Consider the following 26,507-nt stretch of genomic DNA (forward strand, 5'->3'; position numbering starts at 1 on the left):
TCCCTGACCTTATGGGACATTGCGTTCTGGGCTTTTCACATTCAGGAGCTGTGGGATAAGTAGACTTCTGAGATAAATGATGGAGGAACTACACTAGGGAGCATACGTTAAGGAAAGCAAACAGACCTTTGAGGGATTCTCTCAGGGTTGGGTTCACATCATCTGACATGTATCCTTGTTTGTCAACTAAGAGATTTATTTATCCATCTATTCATCTATTCACTGTATGCCCTTTATCTTTTTTTGATTTATTTATTTAAATTCAAGTTAGTTAACATACAGTGTGGTATTGGTTTCAGGAGTTGAACCTAGTGATTCATCACTTACATATAACCCCCAGTGCTCATTAACCCAACAAATGCCCTTGTTAACACCCATCACCCATTTAGTCCATCCCCCCACCCACCTCACCTCCAGCAACTCTCAATTCATTCTCTGTATTTAAGAGTCTCTGAGGGTTTGCCTCCCTCTATGTTTTTATCTTATTTTTTCCTTCCCTTCCCCTATGTTTATCTGTTGTGTTTCTTTTAAATATATACTTTTTTGAGTCAGAGAGATAGAACACAACCGGCGAAGGGGCAGAGAGAGAGGGAGACACAGAATCTGAAGCAGGCTCCAGGCTCTGAGTTCTCATCACAGAGCCCGATGAGGGGCTCAAACCCGTGAACCATGAGATCATGACCTGAGCCGAAGTCAGACGGTTAACCAACTGAGCCACCAGGCGCCCCTATCTGTTATGTTTCTTAAATTCCACATATGAGTGAAATTACATGGTATTTTGTCTTTCTCTGACTGACTTATTTCATTTAGCGTAATACACTCTAGTTCCATCCAGGTTGCAAATGTCAAGATTTCATTCTTTTTGATCACTGAGTAGTATTCCATTGTGTGCGTGTGTGTGTGTGTGTGTGTGTGTGTGTGTATCTCACATCTTCTTTATTCATTCTTCAGTGTGTGCCCTTTGAAACCTCACTCCTTTGTTGAAAAGTTTACCTTATTGGAGTGCTTGGGTGGCTCAGTTCGTTGAGCATCTGACTTTGCCTCACGTCACGATCTCACACTTTGTGGATTCGAGCCCCACATCAGGCTCTGTGCTGATAGCTCACAGCCTGGAGCCTGCTTCAGATTCTGGTCTCCCTCTCTCTCTGCCCATTCCCTGCTCATGCTCTGTCTCTTTCTGTCTCTCTCTCTCTTTCAAAAATAAATAAACATAAAAATTTTTTTAAAAAGTTAACCTTATTCTCCCAAGTGCTGGAGAAGAACACAGGGTGAAGTGCGGGGGGGGGGGGGGGGAGGTCAGAGGTAATAGAGACAGAATATGCCTTCCTGGATTTCTACTATTCTCTCCTTTTCTTCCCTTGTACTTGGAACAGAGTTTGAATTAAAATCACAGTGCAGAGTGAACAAGAGCCATTACTCTGATAAGAACCAGAGACCTAGAGCTGAATCTTCTCAGTGCCTGTGTGCTCAGAGCTATGCTACATGTTTGACACATATATCTCTCATTTACCCTCTACAGTGACTCTCTGAGTTTCACATAAAATCAGGCCCATTTTACAGGTGTACAAATGGTAACCTTGGCCAAGGTCACATCGCTTAACAAATCTACTTTTACTCACTTGAGGCTTTCCTCTTTGGCCTTAATCTTCCTGTGTCAAGCAACAAACTAGCTCTATTGAATCATAATATCCAGGGAAGGGAGACAAATGCTTTTCTGAATCATGCTTTTAGTGTCTCCTTTTTTGTTGTAAAACAATTCAGTTCTATTTTTTAAAAACGACCAAAAAATATCTCTTTGTTCATACCACCCTGTCCCAAGTATGTCAGAAAAACTTTTCTCTGTTTTGTCTACCTGATTTAATCTCTTTACCTCTTTAGCATAATGACATATGTTCTATTTTTTATTCTATTCTCATCTGTCATTGCTTTTTGAAAGCAATTTGATATGTTGATACTTAGTTTTTGCAAAATATTCCATTCATCTCATAAGACATAATTTTGACTGGTCTCCTAATGTGAGACATGTAAATTATTTCCAAATTTTTGCTATCACAGATGGTGCTGCATAGCCATGTATAGAGATTATTTTCATTCTGAATTATTTCCTTATGATAAATTCCCAGACGTGGGATTTCTGGCTTAGACTACAGAACATTTTTGTAGCTCTGTAAGCATAATGCCAGATTGCTTTCTAAAAGTGTTTTGCTAGATTAACTTCTAGGTAAAGCTGCAGAGGGGTGTAGGATAACAGAGCTCCCTCCTTTAATACCTAGTGAAATGAACAAAAACAACAACAAAATTAAGCCTAAAAATATCCCAGCAATAATTATAGAAAATGTTCCATCTTGATTCTGTCTACAAACATTAAGAAGTGATGGACAGGAAAAGTAAAACTAAGATCTGGCATGCTGCATCTTCCAACCTAGACCCCACCACCCCCCTGTCCTCCTAAGAGTGGTTTTGGTAGGAAAGGTGGTGAGTTGACAAAATTCTGAGAGTTCTCACTGGTAATCACCCCTGTGGAGAGAAGTGGATTACAGTGGCCTGCAGATGCAAAGAATGTCTATGAGAAATCCTTGGGCATGAAGCACCTGCATGCTTCTGTAGAATCTTAATACAAGTGGGAGAAACTACGAGGGTTTGCACCTTCCACAGTCTATGCTGCATCAGGGTTGTGAGATGATGATACAGGAATGTGGGACATTTTGCTAGCTGAGATGGGAGTGGCACCATAGTTCAGGAACCTTGGCCAAATTGTAGAAAGAGAGTGTAGAGCCCAGGTTTCCTAGCAGGGGCAATTGAGAATTTTCTTTTACCCGGTCCATGTAACCTCATGCTACAAAAAAGAAAGCCGCTCACTAATCCTTGAATTGTGGTCAGGAAAGTGGAGGTGATAAACTGGCCTCCAATAACATTAGGAAAGATGTCAAGAACTTACCTGATTGTAACAGAGCAAGAATGGTATGGAAATTGCAAACATGAGAGAGAGAGAGAGAGACAGACAGACAGACAGACAGACAGACTGAATGAATCTAAAAGAAAAATTACCTAAGAAACATAAAATATTTCTGTTGAAAGAACTTAGTTATAACAATTTAATTTCTTAAAAAGTTCATAGACGAACATGTGGTACTGGCAAAAGGATAGATATTTAGCTCAGTGGAATATAATTGAGAGTTCAGAAACAAGCCCCTCACATTTATGGTAACTTGCTTTTTGGCAAGGGTACCAAGATAATTAAATGGAGAAAGAATAATCTTTTCAACAAATGGTGCTGGGACAGGTGAATATTTGTCATAAAATAATGAATTTGGACCTCTACTTTGCACCATAGTCAAAAATTAACTCAACATGAATGAAAGTCCTAAATTTAAGAATTAAAACTTGTAAAATTACTAAAGAAAAAATAGGTGCAAATCTTCATGACCTTGAACTAGACAATGGTTTCTTAGGACACCAAAATCACAGGCAATAACAATAACAACAAATAGGTAAACTGGACTTAATCAAAATTAAAAACTTTTGTGCTTCAAAGGACAATGCCAAGAAAGTGAAAAGACAACCCACAAAATGGGTGAAGCCTTTTTACAATCATATGTATGATAAGGGACTTCTATCTGGAATATATAAAGAGGTACTACAACATAATAATAAAAAGATAACCCTACTAAAAAATGGGCAAAGTAACTGAATAGACATTTCTCCAAAGAAGATACACAAAGAGTCAATAAACACGTGACAACATTGTTAGTCATCAGGAAATGCAAATCAGAAGCACAATGAGATACCACTTCACAACTAGGATGAGAATAATAAAAAAGAAAACAACAAGTGTTGGTGAGAACATGGGAAAACTGGAACCCTTACATACATAATGGAAATGTTAAATGGTACAGCAGAGTTGGAAAACAGTATTTGACAGTTCCCCAAAACTTAAACATAGAGTTGCCATATGACCCAGCAATTCTATTCCTAGTTCTATGCCCAGGAGAAACAAAAACATGTCTACCCACAAACTTCTACACAAATGTTCATAGCAGCGTTATTCATAAAGGCCAAAAAGTAGAAACAATCCAAGTGTCCATCAATAGATAAATGAATAAATAAAAATATCCATATAATGGAATATTACTCAATAATTTAAAAAATTGAAGTAATAATACATGCTACAACATGGATGAACCTTAAAAATATCATGCTCCTGGATGCCTGGATGGCTCAGGATCTTGATCTCTTGGTCCCTGCATCCAGCTTTACGCTGACATCACCAAGCCTGCTTAGGATTCTCTCTCTCCCTCTCTTTCTTTGCTCCTCCCCAATTCGTGCATGCATTTTCTCTCTTAAAATAAATTAATAAACTTAAAAATATATATAAATCATAATGAGTAAAAGAAGACAGCTACAAAAGAACGCATATTGTGTGATTTCATTTATATGAAACATCTGGAATACACAAATCTGTAGAGACAGTAGATTAGTGGTTTCCTAGTGCTGAGAGTAGGAGGGGGAAATGAGGGGTAACAACTAGGAGATATGGGGTTTCTTTTTCATGTAATGAAATGTCTTAAAATTGGTTATAGTATAGTTGCACAACTATGAATATTAGTACATCACATATACATTTTTAGTAAAGCTATCTTTTAGAAGTTTGTAAATGAGGTGAAAAAATCACAGAATTAGAGGAAAAGAGGGATTGAAAAACCACAAAACAAACTGACAATGAGACAGTACCATTAGTGGTCTAATAAATACATTAGGAACAGCAAGAAATAAAATGTATAAATCTAGGTATCTCATAAATGGCTTAAAGGGGAGGTTTGAGAGAACTACACTTACTATAGAAGAAAAAAAAACAAATACATTAAAGCAATTATCAATATGATTGATATAGAGGCCAAACCATGCTGATTCCTTAAGTGGGTAACCCAGTAAATAGTATAGATAATATATACAAAGGTGTATATGAGAGGAGGGGTTTCTGGGTGGCTCAGTCAATTGAGTGTCTGATTCTTGATTTCAGCTCAGGTCATGATCCCAGAGTTGTGGGATCGAGCCCCACATCCGACTCTGCTGAGCATGGATCCTGCCTGGATTCTCTCTCTCTGTCCCTCTGCCCCTCTCCCCCACTTGCTCTTCTATATATATAATAAAAAATAAAATAAAAAATTTTAAAAAGATATGAGAAATTGTTCCTCAAATGAACAACTGTTTCTACAGATTATGAGTATGCCGTGTTTCAAGAAAAAGTGATAAAGAATAATTGACCAAAAGACATAGCCTGATTAAATTATTAAATTTACAGATAAAAGAAATTACATGATACATATAGATAAGGAAAAAAAGTCAGTGAAGAGGGAAATATCTGATGGACCTCAGATTTCCACACAGCAACTTAGTATACAGAGAAACAGAACAGTCAGAAGTCTGAGGGAAAGAAAATGTGACCTGAGAATATCACTCTCAGCCAAGTCATTGTTCAAAAACAAAATCAGTTGGCAGATACTCCCAAACTTGCAAGAGCTGAGAGAATGAAGCACCGTAAGTCCCTTCTTGGGGGGAAAAAAAAAAAAGGAAAGAAAATAAATTTTCCGACTAACAGATCGATCAAAACAAAGAGCTTTTAAATGGACTGTGTTAGAAGCCATGAATTTGAGCAATGAATCTATTGAAACTAGACCTAAGACTAAGGAATGGGAGAATTATGGTCATCATCAACAGCAAAAGGAGTCAGAGGAGAGGAGATGGAAGGAAAAGTGAGTTAATCACCTCATAGCTTATGAATGAATCAGGGAAATTGGTCTAACATTGAGTCACATGTATTTACAAATGAAATATAATGTCAGGATTTGCTACAAAAGACTCCACACAAACAAAGGAGAATGGAAAGGAAAGGGAGTTGGTTAAGTGTACAACTCTTGATTTTGGCTCAGGTCACACTCTCACTATATGTGAGATCAAGCCGCTCATTCAGCTCTGCGATGACAACACGGAGCCTGCTTGGGATTCTCTCTCCCTCTCTCTCTGCTCCTCCCCTGCTTGCTCTCTCTCAAGATAAATAAACATTAAAAAAAAGGAAATTTAACATCTTTATTTTAAAATAGTATAATAGATGATATATATAACATGTATGTGATACATATAATATATGTGATATGTAAGTATATAATATATGGTATACATTAATAGAATATATAATTCTATATTAATATATCACATATAATTATATATCATAGTATAATATATAATGTCAAATGATCTTATTCTTATCAAATCCTTTCATCTGTCCTTCCATGTTCAATGTGCTTGTGTGTCTAAAGAGAAAGCTAGAAGGATTGCCATCAAAAGTTATTTCTAGAGGGACACCTGGGTGGCTCAGTTGGTTAAACATCCGACTTCAGCTCAGGTCATGATCTCACGGTTTGTGAGTTCGAGCCCCGCATTGGGCTCTGTGCTAACAGCTCAGACCCTGGAGCCTGCTTCAGATTCCGTGTCTCCTCCTATCTCTGCCCCTCCCATGCTCATGCTCTGTCTCTCCCTGTCTCTCAAATAAATAAACGTTAAAAAAAAATTTTTTTTAATGTGTAAGTTTTACCACAGCTTGGCTAATACTGGTAGATACACATTTTCAGATGTCTATAACTGAGGTGGTTAAACACCTCAAATATGAAATGTAAACCCCTGGGGTGCTAATGACCTGTTTTGTTTCTTTGAATCCAGGGAGCATCTATGATTTTTATTTCCTCAAGGAAGGTAGTGGACATTGGTACACATGGACAGAGTATATTACTAAAGAAGAGGAAAATATCCCAGCTAATGCCAAGGTAAAAGAGAGGTATTTGTCATGGAACTTTGGTTTCTAAAATGACCTGAACTTTCTCCAAGGTGGAGGAATTAACGTCAACTCCTTATTAGCATTTTTAAGAACTTTCTTTAGAAAAAGTTTCAAACATGAGCTGGATCAGCCTTCAAAAGCTTGGACTTTAGAATTAGAGGCACAGATTCCTTACTCGGCCCTCACACTCTCTGCCTCAGTTTACTCAGCTACACAATAGCAAAAAAAATACTTGAAGGATGTTTGAGAGAATTGAAGGTAATATACCTGAACACGTGGCACACATCATGTGCTAGATCCATGTTGATTGCTATTTTGATTATTATCATTGTCATGTGGTCAGTTATCAATGCTGGGCAGTCATCAGTCCAATGCTGGGCGGTCATCAGTCTTACCTCTCAGACATCTCAGCCAAAAAGGATCATTGTCTTTTCTTCAAAATTCCCAGAGAAAGATTTCCTTGATCAGAATTCTCAGAAAAACAGGTCTAGCTGTTTTTCTCAGCTCCAACTTCTCCTTGTAGAAAATTTGCCTCTATTAGTAGTTTCTAGTGAACATACTTTACCTTTCTGGGGGTGGTTGCAGATCATTCAGGCCCCAGATGGAGTGGTGGACAGTGTATAGAAAAGTGGGAATATTGACAGTCAAGTCAGGCAGCCAGCAGGGTGACAGCTGCTCCTGAAGATGGTGTGATAAGCAGAGGTGGATGTGTGCTGAATTTTGGGCACACTCTGGGGGCTGAGTGTTGTGCAGAAGCCCTGAGCATGGAGGTCCAAAACTTTAATTCTCCTTAAAGAGCTTAGTCACCTGAACCTCCAGGGGGGGTTGAAATCACACTGAATTCATACAAATAAGAGAGTCCTATGCAGAGAAGATTTTAAGTTGTGCTGAAAATTTTCCCCTTGTCAAAGTGTTGTTGTCTTTGAAAATAAAAATCTCTGAAACCCAACTTGCTTTAAATTCCATCTTGATAGAAAAATAAGCATTTTTCACCTGGCCCTGTATTCAGCACCACTTACTGGCCACATGACTTTGGACAAATGAGCCAGTAATCTTCCAACCTCAGAGGGTTACTGGGAAAACTGCAGGGGATAATATAGGCAAAGCCTCCTAAGCTCAACACCTATTAATGCTCTTCCTCTATACTTCAATTCCCTTGCCTTGTCCCTTTTCCTTTGAGCAAATTACTTATCAAAAGAAGCCCAGCCTTTTTCTGCTGATATTTACAGGGCTGCCTTGTTGCACAGACTCACTTGGTGCCATTGGCATTGTGGTCTAGCTTTGCTTTAGTGGCACCATTTACATAAAACACAGTAGGAATGGTACTTTCTGGAGTTGTGCAACACACTGGCTCCATGTTCACTAGCCCCTTCCAGACTAAACATAAGGAGATGTCAGCATATGATATACATCTTCCAGTCCCTTCCTCTGTCCCCATGGAAGGACCAAATGTGACCAAATGGTCAATGACAGTGTTCAGGCTCAAAGAAGCCAAGCTAAGGTAAGGTATTCTACTCAAAGTAATAGGGAGTCCATGACTCCAAACCAAGCCCTTAGAGTCCAGTTGGGGTTTGAAAACCAGGAAGAGTGTTGTAATCCCCATATTGGAAAAAGGGTTAAGTGGGGGTGGGTCCTAGAACCAAGGATCCAAGTGTTGGAAAAAGGCAGAACAGGAGTGAGTGCAGGGAAGGGGGCTAAGTGTCACAACCCACCCTCCTGAGCCAAGCAGTATGGAAGATGACATATGGGAGGTGGACCTTCCTTGCCTGGGGCAAGGCAGACAGGTTGGTTCAGAGCAATGATCTCAGAGGGCAGCAACTGTAAACTGATCATTAGTGTAATTGGTGTTTATTCCTTGATAGTTCAGTGGTTAAGAATATAGACTTTGGAATCAGACAAGCTAGAATTCAAGTCCTTGTATTTCTACTTACTTGTTGTATTACTTGGGCAAGTTGCCCAAGTTGGATCTTGGGCAAGGTCCAAAAAGGTCTGGACCTCAGTTTCCTCACCTACAAAACAGTGCCAATAATGCCCATTTTGACATGTATGATCTCATTTTAATCCTCAAAGCATGTCAGTGAACTGGATGCCATTATTATCGCATTTAAAAGGTGAAGAAACAGAGGCCCTTGGCGAGGTTCAATACTCACTTGAAGTCATAAAGGTAGTAAGGGATGGATGGAGCTGAATGGATAGTAAGTATCCTGAATGCCAAACCCAGCATCTTTGGCCCAGTAATAAGACTGTTCCATATCTTTGCGGTACAGGTCTCAGAACTCATCATCTCCACAATGGAGACAGCCAGGCAGTCTTTCTTCTTGAAAACATACCTGGACCATGAAATTCCAGTGCTATTTGTGGGGCCCACAGGCACTGGCAAATCAGCCATTACCAACAATTTCCTTCTCCACCTTCCCAAAAGCACCTACCTGCCCAACTGCATCAATTTCTCTGCCAGAACCTCAGCCAGTCAAACTCAAGATATCATCATGTCCAAGCTGGATCGACGGCGAAAGGGTCTTTTTGGGCCTCCCATAGGGAAGAAAGCAGTGGTATTTGTGGGTAAGGCATTGGCCTGAATCTAAACAACCAGATGCTTCTGTGCTGCAGCAAACCAGAACTTCCCTTTGTAGGGCCAATGTACAATTCTTTTACTCTCTCTGAGACATAATATATTTCTGGTTAATGTAGTGTTCCTTCCCTCCCTTTTTCTTCTCCATCCTTCTTTCTGTCCTTCCTTCCCTCCTTCCTCCCATTTTTATCCCTCCCCCTTCCCTCCCACTCTCCCATGTTTAATTTTGACTTTCCTTTCCTTCTTTCATTACCAAGTATTTGTTGATTAAGTGCTATATGTCATATTTTCAGTAAGTAAGTTGTAGTCCAGGCCTTTTTGCCCTGAGGTAACTTCCAAGTTTCTCCTGAGAGGAAGATGAGCCTTTGGATCAAGCAAGGTTACCTTGTAGTGAGAATTCATTCCAGAAGGGTATTTACCCTCTTGGATCTCCAAAAGCAACACTCACTTTGTGATAAACTCCTTATTCCATTTTTTTTTTGTCAGATAAATGTTATCAGTAAATGAAGAAACCTAATATTTGCTAAATAAGTATTTTGAAATAAGCACGTTGAATATCCCCAGGATTTTACCTGTTTACAAAGCACTTCCTCATTTATTTCGTTTGAGCCTATTATCCCTTTGAGGTTATTAACCATCATTATCATTTTACTAGTGAGATTGAGGCTCCAGAAGGTTAAATTCTCTGTCAGACATCTAGAAAATTCTAGAGCCATAACCCAAATCCAGATTTCTTGGTGCCAAATACATGATATTTTTCACTATCTTACTGCTAACTCATAGGGTTTTCATTTAGTAAAAGTAATGCCCTAGTCTTCTGGGTTATCTCATATCCTGTCCTTAAAATTCATGTATTGATAGTGAATATTGCATGTATTTATATCCTTACCCACTAACATTACCTTCTTAAAGGCAGAGATCCAATTTTGTTTTGTTTTCTTTTTCTTTTCTTCCTTTCCCCTTTCCTCCAGACTCTTCCCTCTTCCTATCTTTATGGTATATACAGAAACAATTTTTTAAATGTCTTAATGCTAGTTTATTTTTGAGAGAGAGACAGAGAGTAAGTGGGGGAGGGGCAGAAGGAGAGGGAGACACAGAATCTGAGGCAGGCTCCAGGCTCTGAGCTGTCAGCACCGAGCCAGATGTGGGGCTTGAACCCACAGACTGCAAGATTATGACCTAAACCGAAGTCCAACACTTAACTGACTGAGCCACCCAGACCCTCCTATCCGGAAACAATTTAAGCTTTGCAGCAAACAGATCTAGGTTCAAATCTCACTTTCTAACCCTAGGCATATTGTGACTTAACTTTTGTGACCCTCAGGTCCTCACCTCTAACATAAAGGTAATACTATCTTCCTTATAAAGTCATCATTTGGATTAGGTGAGATAGTGTGTATAAAACTACTAAAATGTTATGTGACATAAACTGAGCATTCAGTTAGTGTTCGTTAGAGAAAAATTAAAAGGCTTTCATTCTATTGAGTGTCTTCTATGTGCAGTGACTAGGTCACACAATTTGCTTTTGAGGAAAATCAACCCCTGCCCTTGAGAAAGTCACTATCTTTTCTTGCCATTTTGGTTTTGCTCCTCAAAAACCCTTGCTTAAAACCTTTCTCCCATTGAGGTTCAATTGTTATCTGCCAGTAAAATTATACACACTGTTGGCTGGGAGTATGATTGTCTTCCTCACCATCATATCCCCAGAAATTAACAGTGTCTAACACATAGTAGACATTCAATATAGTGTGGTTGATGGAATGGGAAAAAATTAAATGCCTGTTTGTTGATGCCAATCCATGCATCCTTAATGTCACAATGGGCAGAGATCTCAATGAGGCAGGAGAGCCCAGAAATTTTCTTCCCATATGGTCAGTATGTCCACTGGCTAAGCTCTTCCTGGAGTGGAGAGGGGACAACTAGTGAAGAGGGGACTCCTCTCCCATGGAGGGAATAGTTATCTGTTGTCTCCCCTAGACTTAGAATGTGTGGCTTCTTTCCCCAGATGACCTCAACATGCCAGCCAAAGAAGTGTATGGGGCCCAGCCCCCCATTGAGCTCTTGAGGCAGTGGATTGACCACGGTTACTGGTTTGACAAGAAGGACACAAGCAGGCTGGACTTTGTGGATGTGCTGCTTGTGACTGCCATGGGCCCCCCTGGGGGAGGAAGGAATGACATTACTGGTACGTGACAAAGAAACTTCATTCCTCTTCATCCTCCAGCAGAACCAGACCACCTTCGTGGATGGAGAGTTGGTACAGGACACTCTGTCCTGATGGAAGGTAGAGAAAAGTATGTTTAGGCTATAGCCAGAGGGGGTTGGGCTAGCTCCAGGGAGTGGAATTTGAAGTCTTCATGTTGGAAGTTGTGTGAAATAGGACATGAATGTGGAAAGAGAATGTGAAAGTCTTTGGCTAGGCCCTGGAGAAACAGAGAGTCTCCTGTGAAAAGGAGAGTTCAGTGTGGCCAGCATGGGTGCCAGGAGGGAGACTAGATCAGAGGTTCAACCAGGTGGAAAAAGATTCACCTGTTGTGTTTGTTACAATTCTTCAGATTGCCGGAGATAGAACAACTAACCCAAAGTGGCCTAAGCAAAATAATAATAAACAAACAAACAAAACAAGTAAGAGTTCCTCCCATCATCCAACAGTTTAGGAATACATTTTGCTTCTGGTGTAACTGGATTCATCAAGGATCTGCATTTAATTCTGAGATACATCCTTGCTTAAGAATCTTGGGGCGCCTGGGTGGCGCAGTCGGTTAAGCGTCCGACTTCAGCCAGGTCACGATCTCGCGGTCCGGGAGTTCGAGCCCCGCGTCGGGCTCTAGGCTGATGGCTCAGAGCCTGGAGCCTGTTTCCGATTCTGTGTCTCCCTCTCTCTCTGCCCCTCCCCCGTTCATGCTCTGTCTCTCTCTGTCCCAAAAATAAATAAATGTTGAAAAAAAAATTAAAAAAAAAAAAAAAGAATCTTAATACCATTTCCAGACTTAAGATTCTTTGACCTTGCTCTCCCCTCTGGCATTTAGCTTTCTCATCTGTAAAATTTTCCATAAGGAAAATGGACAGGATAATCGTATTTGGCACATTGTGTACCTAAGAATACAGACTCAAAATGACCACTACCAAGACATGCACTAGTAAAATTGCTGGACTTTATAGAAAAGGAAAAATTCTTTTGGACATCTAGGCACAAAAGAGCACGTGACTTAAAAGAAAAATAAAATTAGATCATCTTAAAACTATTCTACCACAATGCTTTATGCCACAAGAAAATGAAATAACATTTTTAAGATACTCAAGGAAATAAAATGAGAGGCAAGGATTTTATAGCCAGCAAAGCTGACCTTGATATATAAAAGGAAAACTGTTATCAGCATGCAAGAACTCAGACTTATTTCCACAGGCACTTTCTTGGGAACCTACTAGAAAATGAGTTTCACACGATCAAAATGACGGAAAATAAATAGATATCACAACTGGTCATAAGCTTTAAATATATGGTTATTTGTTGGACTAAGACTACATGGGAGAGATTATAATATGTAAAGGCTGTAACACCCAATGTTGTAGACACAGAACAATTGAAAATGGAGGGGGGATGAGGATAACAAATACAAAAAGTTTCAAATCGTTTTCAGTTATCATAATTGGTAGTGAGTATATTCTTATTCTGAGAGATTTGCATAGAGTAGGATTATACAAATGAGTTATTGTGGAATTTTCTATTTTATTTTTTTAAGTAAATTTATTTTCTTTGAGAGAGAGAGAGAGAGCACAAGCAAGGGAGGAGCAGAGAGAAGGAGAGACAGAATCCCAAGCAGGCTCCATGTAATCAGCACAGAGCCCAAGGTGGGGCTCAAACTCACGAACTGTGAGATCATGACCTGAGCCAAGATCAAGAGTTGGATGCTTAACGAACTGTGCTACCCAGGCACCCAGGAATTTTTTATTTCTACTGACCTTGTGTCCTTGAGAATCAGAAGTGTCAGTATGAAATACCAAGATGTAATATAGATGAAATTAAGTGAAAACCCTGTAGTCCTAAATTAGAAATATCAGTAGTAATAACTCATGATGTCCATTGATGTACTAGGTCTAGGAAATAATAGCCAACTCGCTAACAATGAGCATGCCTACCACCCAGATTGTTTTGAAATCCAACTTCCTGCTGAAAGAAACCAGAGCTTCTTGAGAAATGGCTGATTGCATATCTGGGGCAGAAAATACAAAATGAGCTTGTAACTTCTTGATATACCAGATAACGAGAAAGCTCTCAAAGTTTAAACGGTCGTGTCAAAAGGACTCAGTTGTCAACATAAGCAGGCTCTCACTGGCCAAAGATGGGAAAATTTGAGCTTCAACAATGATAGCAATTTTAATGGATTGAAATTTGTCAAAATATATTTAAATCCACAAGTCTATAATAAAAATGATAATTCTCCATTTTCACGGGATGGTAAGGAACCAATTTATTATCTTAAAAACTGATAAATAAATGGAAGTAATCAAACATTTATCTTGACTTTCTTATATGAAATGTACCACAGTATGAGCAAATCCTAGATGAGGGAAGTATCTCTTTACAAAAATATTCCAACTAATAAATGAAAAAGAAATGATAGAATCAGAGTATCACCATTTTACAATCCCCAATAAATTAATAGATCTAGCCAATTGAGCATCAGTAGCTACCATCATCACAAAAGGAGAGACATCATGTCTCTGATGAAAGCATATACCACCACCTAGCATCTGGTCAGAGATGTAATCTGAATCTGATCAAGTCTCTGGATCCAGCTGCAAATTAGTATGAAATACAAAGGACAGAAGAACAGAATTAACTCACCATGAGTATACAGTCAGCAAAATCCTGACTGTGAAGCTACACATCAAACAGCCCTCATACTCATCTGGCAAAAGATGAAAGAAATATAAGGGGAATCTATGGATTAAAAGAGATTTATCAGACATAATCAAGTTTTTTTTTAATTGGGAAGATTAAACTGTGCTGTGTAGAAATGAACACTTGGGTGATAAAAGACATAAATCAAGATAGCAAAGCAAATTACTATAGAAGTCAAGATAGTAATCTTTGGAAAGAGACAGAAAGCTAAGATTGAGATGGGATATGCAGAGGGGCACCTGTGGAAGGTAAGCAAAGCTTTGTTTTTTGACTTGGATGGTAGATGTATGAGTATTGATCTTATGATGATCCACTAAACTTTATATTTGTTTTTGTATGGTTTTCTGTATCTGTGTTTTATTTTGTATAATCAAATGCTTTTTTAAAAAAGATATGCAGGCAAATTTAGAGAAATGAAAAATAGGCTATTCATTGCCAAGGACTCCAAGGAAATGGGGAGTGACTGCTAATGGTTACAAGATTTCTTTTTGAGGTGATTAAAATGTTCTGAAATTGATTGTGGTATTGGTTGCACAACTATAATACTAAGAAATGATTGAATTGTATACGTAGTTGAATTGGATAGTATGTAAATTATATCTCAATAAAGCTGATATATAGACATAAATATATACATATCTAACATTAGACAGGCATAATATAGATAGATATGTAAGGATACCACATTGATAGTGGTTAATTAGGGAAAGAATGGAGGTAAGCCAAAGATGATGCTCACTTTCTATAAAAGTATTTCTGAGTTCACTATTTTACAATGATCACATGTTGCCTTCACTTTTAAAAGCAATTGTGAGGGGCGCCTGGGTGGCGCAGTCGGTTAAGCGTCCGACTTCAGCCAGGTCACGATCTCGCGGTCCGTGAGTTCGAGCCCCGCGTCGTCGGGCTCTGGGCTGATGGCTCAGAGCCTGGAGCCTGTTTCCGATTCTGTGTCTCCCTCTCTCTCTGCCCCTCCCCCGTTCATGCTCTGTCTCTCTCTGTCCCAAAAATAAATAAACGTTGAAAAAAAAAATTAAAAAAAAAAAAAAGCAATCGTGAACATTAGTGCTGTTAATAGAATTTCTGCAATCATGGAGATGTTCTGCATTTGCATTGTGCAATACAACAGCTACTAGCCACATGTTAGAAATGTGGCTAGTGAGGCTAAGGAAATTATTTTTTAATGTTATTTAATATTAATATTAATTAAGTTTAAATAGCCACACGTGGTTAGAGGTTACCATATTGGACAACACAGCTCTAGAACATGAAGTCAGAAGAAAACCTACTCTTCCATATCCCAGTATCACAAGGCCCAGGAGGTAGGTGTGAGTCTGTGTGTTTTCCAGGACGATTCACTCGCCATCTGAATATTGTTTCCATCAACGCCTTTGAGGATGACATTTTAACCAAGATTTTCAGTTCAATTGCTGACTGGCACTTTGGGAAAGGGTTTGACGTGATGTTCTTAAGGTAAGAGATTCCTGTGTCTTCCACAATATTGGCCTGGGATCCTCAGTTTTAGCCCCTCTTTGATGGATTTGCCTTCCCCTTCCTCCTAAGGTATGGAAAGATGCTGGTACAAGCTACTATGACAATTTATAAAGCTGCGGTGGAGAATTTCTTGCCAACTCCCTCTAAGTCACATTACGTCTTTAACCTGCGGGACTTTTCACGGGTTATCCAAGGGGTACTGCTCTGCCCTCACACCCACCTGCAGGTCAGACACTATCATTTCTCTTATCCAGTTCATTCAGCAGTATCCTTGGCTTCATGGAATCAATAGTGATAATAGTAATTGCTAACTTTTATTAAGCTTTTATTTATGCTAGGCATTGTGCTAAGTATTTTATAAGCATTATCTTGTTTAATACTCAGTCAACCCCAGGATTTAGAAACTAAGAACTACCACCTCAGGTACCACTCAAATAATTAACTCTGGATTTTCAGGATATAGAAAAATTTATCCGGCTTTGGATTCATGAGGTTTATCGGGTCTTCTATGACCGTCTGATCGACGATGAGGACAGACAGGTCTTCTTCAACATGGTGAAGGAAACCACATCCAACTGCTTCAAGCAGACTGTGGAGAAGGTAAGCCAGACCCTCTGAGCATTTGGCCTCAGAAATGGCCCCAAATATTTGACTATGTTAGTCTCAGATTTCAGGTTTCCTTCCTCATGGAGACTCAGCTCTGCTCTCTGAATCCCAGGAGATGGGATTGAGTCAACTAGTCACCTGATTTGGTGATATTATATTTGGCCCAATTTTGCTTCACTTCCCTGATAACATATACGTTTGGATCCATTCAAAGTGGTTTATGATCTGATGTAATTGTTTATAATTAACTTAAAATACATTTTTAAGGTTAATTAATTTGTGAGTTGAGAAATGAACCGTGAAATTTTTATGGTTTGATCAACATCCTACTTGATCTTCAGGTAGAAGACTATCATAGTTTCCCATTTGTAAATATTTTCTCTTTTCCCTTTTGATGTAAGAAAAGTTGTTTTTAAGCCTATGTGTTTACATAGTATAGTTTTACCTCTATTTTTAAGAAGCTGTGATTTCTCCACAGAAAAATTGTGAGTGTTTCATGTTGTATCTAGAGGCCAAGTGCTGTAGCACTGTCAGGTTCTAAAATCAGGAAGAGAAAGCACCTAGAACATTCCCACTCTAGCCACAAAGTGGGGATCAGGGGTAGCACCTGTACCTCTCTTTGGTGAAGGGGCAAGTTTATTGAAAAAATGGTGCCATCCTTCAACTACCACTGGGATCTCACAATCTGACCACCAACATTTTAGCCATTTGGCAAACAGATTGACTCTCACTTTCATGCTTTTTTCTCTAATGTCCTTTCATTAAAGTCTTTACAACCAGCAGATCCATCTATTATGTTTTTAAAAAACTATTAAAGAATGCTGACTTTGGAGAATATGCTCAGAGGAACCACTCATATCTCTTGTTCCCTCCCTCTGTACCTCACACCGTCATCTTGGTTGGGCCACTGGCTGAATGCCTGGCTGAGATTTACCTTTCCCACAGGTCCTCATTCACCTGTCACCCACTGGAAAGATTGTCGATGATAATATCCGTAGCCTCTTCTTTGGAGATTTCTTTAAGCCAGAAAGTGACCCAAAAATCTATGATGAGATCACTGACTTGAAACAGCTCACGGTGGTCATGGAGTACTACCTAGAAGAGTTCAACAACATCAGCAAGGCCCCCATGTCCTTGGTCATGTTCAGGTTTGCCATTGAGCACATCTCCAGGATCTGTAGGGTCCTGAAACAGGACAAAGGCCACTTGCTTCTGGTGGGCATTGGGGGCAGTGGGAGGCAGAGTGCCAGCAAACTGTCCACATTCATGAACTCATACGAGCTTTATCAGATCGAGATCACCAAGAACTACTCAACCCACGACTGGCGGGAGGACCTGAAGAAGATCATGCTGCAGGTCGGAGTGGCCACCAAAAGTACCGTATTCCTCTTTGCTGATAGCCAGATCAAGGATGAATCATTCGTCGAGGACATCAACATGCTTCTGAACACAGGAGATGTGCCCAACATCTTCCCGGCTGACGAAAAAGCTGACCTTGTAGAGAAGATGCAAATGGCAGCTAGGACAGAAGGCGAGAAGATCGAAGTCACTCCTCTTTCGCTGTATAACTTCTTTATTGAGAGGGTGAAAAAGAACCTTCACATTGTCCTTGGTAAGAAGAAGTAAACTCACTTTGCCCTTTTCCTCGGGGTGTTTTGGGGTCTCCTGTGCCTAAATTTGGTCCTCTTACAGTGGTCTGAGGATTGATCCAGCCATGGCACTCACCCAGGGCTTTATGGCTGAATTTCTGTGGAAACTTACCCTTCCTTGAACAACTATTTTAAACCTGTTTCACTCTTCTCAATTCTCTGAATTCTTCTCTGAACCTTTTCCTTCCTTTTAGTGCATTACCCTGGTGGCCTCACATCTGGAGTTCTCTCTGTGAATGACATCCCCAATCTATCCAGAAACCGAGGCATTCTATTTAATACTTTTCTCTCGCGTTACCATGTCCTGTCAATTTTTACCTCCTTGGTCTCTCTCATATCCACCCATTTATCTCCATCTCCACTATGTTTGCACTAGCTAAACTGCCAGCATCTTGCCCAGCCTCATCTCTGCAACCTTCTAACTATTCTATGTGCACTCTTGTCCATTCCAAACCTTTCTATTCCACTGACCCAGAATGGGTTTTTCCCCATGTACTGCAAATATGAACATTGTGTACACACACACACACACACACACACACACACACACACACACATTAAAACACTTAAAATGCTTTCTATCAGGATAAACACCAAAATTCCTAATCTATGGATTTATAAGGCCACCTGCCATACTGTCCCCTGTATCCTTTCCACTGTCCTCTCAAACCAAGCTCCCCCTTCTCTCTCTGTTCTTCACCTACAATGACCTCCTCACACTTCCCACCTGTGCATCATGCTTCCTCCTACCACACTGAAACCAAATAAAAAATGAATGGAATTTATCCAAAATTTGTGCTTGGATGGAGATGGGGTCAGAAACAAGCTGATGGCCCCACTCAACTTCCGTAAATAACTGTGTATGGGTCATCCATGATTCCCTTATATCTGAGTCAGCACAAATAGAGAAAGAGGATCAAAGGGCATAAACCATGCTGGCTAAGTGATGCAAAAGATCTGGAAAGGAGAACAATAGGTATGGGAGGCCAGTCAGAAGTCTATTATAATATACTAAATTCCCATCACAAAGTTGCATGGAAGTATCCGATGATTCTGCTGTGCTTCTCAGGCACTCATCGTGACTATTCCCATTATACCCCTGGAGTACCAACAGGAGACCAACCCCTTACCCACCAGAATCCTTGGAAAAACCTGCCTGCCTCTTTGCCTTGGAGGAAGGAAACTAACCAAGTCTGCTTTTCATTAGCCATGAGCCCAATTGGGGACGCCTTCCGGAACCGCCTGCGGATGTTCCCTTCACTGATCAATTGTTGTACGATTGATTGGTTCCAGTCCTGGCCCACAGATGCCCTGGAGTTGGTAGCCAACAAATTTCTGGAAGATGTGGAGCTTGATGACAATATTCGGATAGAGTAAGCATTAGCTGCATTTTAGTACCCCAACCAAATAGTCCAAATTGAAAATCCAGATATTGGCTGTATTGTTACTATTGTTTTATGATTTCTTGATTTATATATAGAAAATCCCATTTAGGGGCCCCTGTGTGGCTCAGTTGGCTGGGCATCCAACTCTTGAATTTGGCTTAGGTTATGATCCCAGGGTTGTAGGATTGAGCCCTACTTTGGGCTCCATGCTGAGCGTGGAGTCTGCTTAAGATTCTCTCTCTCTCCCTCTCCCCTACTCTTTCTCCCTCTCTCTCTAAAAATTAAAAATTAAAAAAAAGATTTAAAAAGAGAAAATCACATTTATTTAGATATTTAATAAAACACCTTTGCTGAAAAAGAATGAAATTTCATTGTTCAGAATTGTCCTGGGGATGCACTGTTGTCATAGCTATGAGAACCTTGCTCTAATAATATAGCAATTTCAATCATTTTAGAGCATGCATTCTCGGTAGGGATGACATTGCTACCAAGGGGATGAAAACCGGTTGTTTTGAGAGTGAAAAAAAACTTACTCTTTTATGTATAAAGCACAGATATACAAAAAACAACCCCAAAATGCCCTTAATTTTGGCTAGAGTAAGGGACGAGATGAGAATGTGGTCCACCTGGGTGCCCCATATGAAGGCAGTAGTCACATTATCTGCCTTGTCTGACTCTATATCCTTAGTGCCTAGCAGGTTCCTGGTACATAGTAATTCAATGGCTATTTAGTAAATGAATGAATGGAAAATGAAAAAGTAGGTAGGGGTCAGAGTATTGATCCCTATAAATTCCTCCTTAAGAACTTTGAACTTTATTCTCTAGGCCACAAGACCCTTAACTTGGGTCCATGGGCTCAGGGATAGAATTCAGAGGGTCAGTTAATGTGAATGGAGAAAAATTATATGTTCATTTTCATTGACATCCAACTGGTATTTTGCATTTCCTTAAATGATGAATGTAGGCAGTAAACCCCAGTAGGATTAGCAGGACTTGTTACCAATCGGAGTCCCAGTTGTGTGTGTGTGTTTTAAATAACACATTCAGTCTTTACAGATGCATTAGTGTATCATTTCCTTCAAAGTTGTGGTAGTTTTCAGACCTGTTGCCTCATCTTATTATTTAATGCAGAGTCAGCAAGCCATGATCCACTGACCAAGTCCAGTCTACAGCCTGTTTTTATAAATCAAGTTTTGTTGGAACTCAGCCATGCCATTTTTTTCCCCACACAACAGCAGCAGAGTTGAGTAGTTACCACTACTCAACCATGTGACCCGTTGATTTTTACTATTTGGCCCTTTCCAGAAAAAGTTTGCTGACCGCTGATATATTGCAAATTTGTTTTTTAAAATATTTTGAAAATGGGGGCGTCTGGGTGGCTCAATTGGTTAAACGTCTGACTTCAGCTCAGGTCATGATCTCATGGTTTGTGAGTTTCAGCCCCGCATCAGGCTCTGTGCTGACAGCTCAGAGCCTGGAGCCTGCTTCAGATTCTGTGTCTCCCTCTCTTTCTGCCCCTACCCCACTCATGCTCTGTCTCTCTCTCTCAAAACTGAAAAACGGTAAAAAAAAAAAAAAATCAATATTTTGAAAATGATTTCAACATAATTGGTTCCTTTTGTAATTTTATGTATTTTTTTATGATTTTGAGACTATCATTCTGCAAAATCCAGAGGCTTCACCAGACTACCTAAGATTAAGAACTCTTACTCAAAGCTCTGGTGATTCCCCAAAGTGACCAGAAATAGAAATTACTTGCTCGAAAATCATTCTAGTAGGAATATATATATCTCTCCAAACCTTCTTGCAGCTCTGTTGGCCTGTCTCTGAGAATTTGGGACTCTAGCAGGCGAAAGTCAGTGTGTACCTTCTCACATCCTCACATCTGTAGCCAAAGCTGTGGTAGGTCTCTCTAGAGGACGTTGGGCCTGCCTAACCATCCTCGTGTCCTTGGTAGGGTCATCTCCATGTGCAAATATTTCCAGGAAAGTGTGAAGGACCTGTCACTTGATTACTATAACACACTTCGCAGACACAACTACGTCACCCCCACTTCCTACCTCGAACTGATCCTAACCTTCAAGACGCTCCTGAATACCAAGAGGCACGAGGTTGAGATGATGAGGAACCGTTACCTGACAGGTCTGCAGAAACTAGAATTTGCATCTTCACAGGTGAGCACTGCCAAAGTAGAAGAGAGACAAAGAGGTCCAGGCTTAGGTGGGTACAGTGAGGCACTTGTTCAGGTGCAGAGTTCAGGAGGTCACTACATAAGGACAGCATCTGCACCTCTTCTTGTAGAGCTTTACCTTGCTTGCCTCAGCCTAAACCCAGCCCTCAGAGATTCTGTCTTTCTTTAAGGTCTTGATATCTTGTTCATCATGGATGAACCCTGAATGCATTATTTCACCCCTTGGAGCCTCAGTTTGATCTGAGGAGGGAAAATAGTTTTCACATCATAGGGCTATTACAAAGGTGAAATGGGCTAACACAAGTGCAGCCCATAGCAAAATACCTGGCATATGAATTAGTAATTAATTTGTGCTTGGAGCCACTTGAAAAACCATCTAAAATGAGAGCTGTATAAATGGATGGATTTTCAGCACCAATAAAGAACTGAGCTAATTGAGGTTCGCAGTAGGTTGACCTGCCGCTGAGTACAGCAAACCCACTAGCACTACGACGCAAGGATGGGGGAGAACAGCAGAGGTGGCCTCCCTCGTTCTGTTCCTGGGGGTCCCTGGCTCTTAGAGAGGTTTTGAAAATTGGATTCTGTCCAGGCAAGGGTGAGCAAACCATGTTGTTAGAGGAGCAGCAAGGCAGTCTAGACCAGAAAAGAGAATGATGGTGCCAGTTAACATTCCTTGAGCCCTTCCATATGACAGTGCTGTGTATGAGGAAAGTACTGTTACCATTTCCATGTTACACACAAAGAAACCACGATGCAGAGAGACCAGGAGACTTGCCAAAATCACACATGCAGGCTCGTGAGTAGCCAGTGTGAACAGTCAGGCCAAAACTGAAACTCTGTTCTGCATGATTCCAGAACCTGTGCTCCTAATCAGGCTAGCATGCTGTGCTTCTCCCACATGTTTGTGGTAGCAGGATTATGAAACCTTCCTCAGATATGCATCTGAGCTGCCTTAGAAGGTAGAATCAGGGCCAGTAGGTGAAAAATGGCACAAATGTCCTGAGAGGGAGTGAGCCCTCCACCATTAGAGGAACTCAAGCGGAGGTCAGAAAACTACTTGACAGGAATGCTCTAGAAGGCATTGACTCTTGGAAAAAATGACCTTGAAAGTTTCTTCTACCCTAGGTATCTCATGTATGCTTCCTTCACAGACTAAAAAAAAAAAAAAAGTAGGAGTTTTTTTTTTTCTAACTTGCTTCTGTTTTATCTCTTCCTGCCCCCAACACTGAAATGTAGGGTCAAGAGCACAGGAGGAAACTGTACCTTTTAAAAAAAATTTTAAGTTTACCATTTTATGTCTAGTGCCTAGCACCTGTACTTGATAATTTACAGTACATAGTATGAATTCAGTAACTAAGTATTGAAAGATCAAAGAGAGAGACTCCAGCCAACAAATACATACCCAGGACCATGTTAAAATCATTAGTATTTTCTGCATATATCATAGGTTGGAGAATGGTTTCAACTCTTGCCAACCATGCCATTCTCAGTGATGATAGAGCTGACGCTGCCCCCCCCCCCCCCACTTCTTGCTAGGTGGCAGTTATGCAAGTAGAACTGACTGCTCTCCAGCCTCAGCTCATCCATACCTCCGAGGAGACCGCCAAGATGATGGTGAAAATTGAAGAGGAGACAAAAGAGGCTGATGCCAAGAAACTTCTGGTGCAGGCGGATGAAAAAGAAGCCAACGCTGCTGCTGCCATTGCTCAAGGAATCAAGGTATAAAAAGCCAAAGAGGAAAGGGAGGGAACCAGCATTTTCTGGGTTCATCCATGATCTCACAAGAGCCTGACAAAGTCCTGCACAGTGTATGTGGTCGGACCCATCCTGCAGGGAAAAGTGGGGTCTGAAGAAGACAACTGACTTTCATACATCACACAGCTAGTAAGTGGTGAAGCAAGTCTTTGTGACACCTGGCTCTCTCCAGGAAGCATTACTGTTTTCCGAATATTCTCCATCTCACTCAGAGTCAAGACCTACAAGACCCAACATGATCTAACCTCATCTCATTACCTTCCCTTCATTCACTCTGCTCTGGCCACTCTGGCGTCCTAACTATTCCTCGGATAAGTGCAAAGGCACACTCCCACCCCAGGGCCCTTGCACTGGATGTCCCTCTGCCTGTCTCCTCCACCTCCATCATCTTTTGCTCAGATGTGCCTGGTATGTTACAGGGGTGGAATAAATCATTGTCAAATAACAGAATGTTGAACCTAGAAGATGCCACTTGAAGGTGATTCTTGTATCAAAGAATAGCCCTGGGCAGGGCTTCCCCTACATTCTGATATTAGAAGAAAATCTGATTAACATTCATGTGATGCTATATATTTCTCAGCCCTTTCAATTGCACAATTCCATTTGAGTGTCACAACTGCCTTGGACTTGGGAATGACAGGTATCAGTATCTGAGAGTTAATGACATTGAAGTTCAGTGGTGAAGTGATTTCTCAGAGTTGCACAGCTAGTTAGTGGGTTTAGCGCTGTTGGCACTTAGCTCAAGATAATTGTCCCTCTTCAGAATTAGAAAATCCTTTTGACCATTCTTCATAAAAGAGCTTGAATAGGAAGTAGCTTATGTCTGGATTCTAGGTTAAATACATCATGGGGCACCTTCTTGAAAAGGACAGGTGTTATAGACTGGCTTTTCTCCAGTGAGTCCTGAGACCTGGCCTCTCATAGGTTCCTTTAGATCCAATCCCTGATCTCAGAGTCACACAGTGAAGGTCCTGGGTGAGAGAGGTGTGCTCATTCATGTCCCAGTGGCATAGACAAGAGGCCACTGGAACCATAGAAGATGGTGACCACCAGGAACCATAATCCAGCAGGTGTTTTGCCATTCTGTGACAAGATGATAGTAATAGCTACTACTCTTAAGCACCACGGTGGTTTCTTGCAGTCCTTCATTTAACAAATACTTACTGAACACTTGCTGTGTGCTAGTGCCTTTCCAGGCAGTGGGGGGTGAAGAGTGAACAAGACAGACAAAATTCCTTCCCTCGTGGAGACTGTATTCTCTCATACTTGATATACCATTGCCTTTTATCATTGCAGCAGCCCTGCAAGGCAAATGATACCATTCCCAGCTTACATATAAGGAAATTATGGTACTGGAACTTAAATGATTTGTCCAAGGTCATGTGGCTACCAAGTGACTGAATTTGGGAGTGTATATTTACCCTGTGACACACACAGTATTTTTTTTAAGTCTGAAGCAATCTTCAACTTTTAAAAGTTAGGAGATTTCAAGTAAAAATTGTGAATGTTCAGTTTTTCTTGGGGAAAAAAAATCAAGCATTCTGGCCACATTGGACCTGCATTTCTGGGTTACACCCATCAGCAGTATTGAATAGATGATGCCCCATGTGTCTTCCAGTTCCCCAAAGCCCCACCCAGCCCACTTCCCACAGTCACATCATGGGCCTGGCCCCTGTAGGCAGTTCCTCCGTGGTTTAATATTATAATTGGGCACATCAGGCTCAGTATTTTTTCTGTCCCTTTTCTAACCTCAGTTTTCTTGCCTATTAAGTGGGGATAGTAAGAGAAAAACAGGTAAATTTTGTAGCACATGTCCAGCACACAGAGTTTAGTGGTGCATATTCTCCAAAACTGTTCTTTACCTTGTACCAAGTGGATTTACCTATTTTTTTTAATTTTTTTTTCAACGTTTATTTATTTTTGGGGGGACAGAGAGAGACAGAGCATGAACGGGGGAGGGGCAGAGAGAGAGGGAGACACAGAATCGGAAACAGGCTCCAGGCTCTGAGCCATCAGCCCAGAGCCTGACGCGGGGCTCGAACTCACGGACCACGAGATCGTGACCTGGCTGAAGTCGGACACTTAACTGACTGTGCCACCCAGGCGCCCCATGGATTTACCTATTTAATAAAGGACAGCCTCTTTCCAAATATGGGTACCATCACTGGATTCTACTCCACAATGTCAGGGGAAAACAGGGACTTGCTGGAGCAGGAGGGAGGGAGGTGACATGGAGACGGCCCACCACACCCATTCCTGGGCAGTAAACTGCTACTTTGGGTTTCAGTGTCAAGGGTAAGGTCTGATGTTTTGTCATGTCATCCCTGAGTGTCGGAAATGACACCCTGGAGGTGAGTCAGGAGGTGTACCCAGGAAGGAGGAAGATGCTGTGCTTGCTCTGAGTTTTCCTGAGGACCAGAACCCCTCCTTGAACTTCTCAGAGCTACAGTCCCTCTCTATACAAGGATTATAATTTCCTCCTATCTCCTCCCACCCCTAGAAAGGAGGTAACCTGGGAAAGCCCCCAGTGTGGTGGCCTCTGCAGCAGAGAGGCTCAGCCATGCAAGTGGAATCTATCCAGGGACAGTGAGGAGACTGGCAGAGAAAGAGGCCCAAATACTTGCTTCCCAAGTACAATAGTTCACTTACAGCAGTCATTTCTTTTAAGTGAATGAATCATTTCTTTTCCCCCTAATGAGGATAATAACTGATTCCAGAATTGCTGCAGAGTTGATTGTGTTTCTTGAGAGTGTACCATGCTTTATACCTTTCAAAGGGCCCTGCTGCTCCTTGAATTGCTAAGCAACTGGGGTCATTTTTAATCAATGTTTTTTATCATAGAAACAAATGATGTAACAGTAATAACACGTATGAAAGATTATTTAAGAACTCAGCTTTAACATCTTTTTGATTTCCCAAGTTTCCTTCTAGCCTCTGTCTATATACATGGATAGTTTTATATTATTGCAGTCATAACATAATTGCAGTTTGCATCATGCTTATTTATTTCCTTAACATCCTATCACACCTGTTTTTTCAAAATGTCATATAATCATTTCAGTGACCATTCTAAGTAAGTTCTCTCATCAAGTAGCCATTCCCCCATTGGGCACCAAAGTC

The 26,507-nt window shown here is 40.7% G+C and overlaps 1 protein-coding gene across 1 annotated transcript in view; it reads left to right on the forward strand.

The window, feature by feature from the left end:
- DNAH3 (dynein axonemal heavy chain 3) overlaps positions 1 to 26,507 on the forward strand; it is a 164,550-nt gene that overhangs the window by 106,205 nt on the left and 31,838 nt on the right. The window contains exons 41-50 of the mRNA XM_043560338.1: positions 6,718 to 6,821; positions 9,100 to 9,394; positions 11,410 to 11,589; positions 15,657 to 15,780; positions 15,871 to 16,027; positions 16,258 to 16,401; positions 17,353 to 18,019; positions 19,264 to 19,429; positions 21,399 to 21,615; positions 23,169 to 23,351. Coding sequence (XP_043416273.1) covers positions 6,718 to 6,821; positions 9,100 to 9,394; positions 11,410 to 11,589; positions 15,657 to 15,780; positions 15,871 to 16,027; positions 16,258 to 16,401; positions 17,353 to 18,019; positions 19,264 to 19,429; positions 21,399 to 21,615; positions 23,169 to 23,351 — 2,237 coding nt within the window. The remainder of the gene's footprint in view (positions 1 to 6,717; positions 6,822 to 9,099; positions 9,395 to 11,409; positions 11,590 to 15,656; positions 15,781 to 15,870; positions 16,028 to 16,257; positions 16,402 to 17,352; positions 18,020 to 19,263; positions 19,430 to 21,398; positions 21,616 to 23,168; positions 23,352 to 26,507) is intronic.

The sequence above is a fragment of the Prionailurus bengalensis genome, chromosome E3 (genome assembly GCF_016509475.1).
Source record: "Prionailurus bengalensis isolate Pbe53 chromosome E3, Fcat_Pben_1.1_paternal_pri, whole genome shotgun sequence".
Taxonomy (NCBI): Eukaryota; Metazoa; Chordata; class Mammalia; order Carnivora; family Felidae; genus Prionailurus; species Prionailurus bengalensis.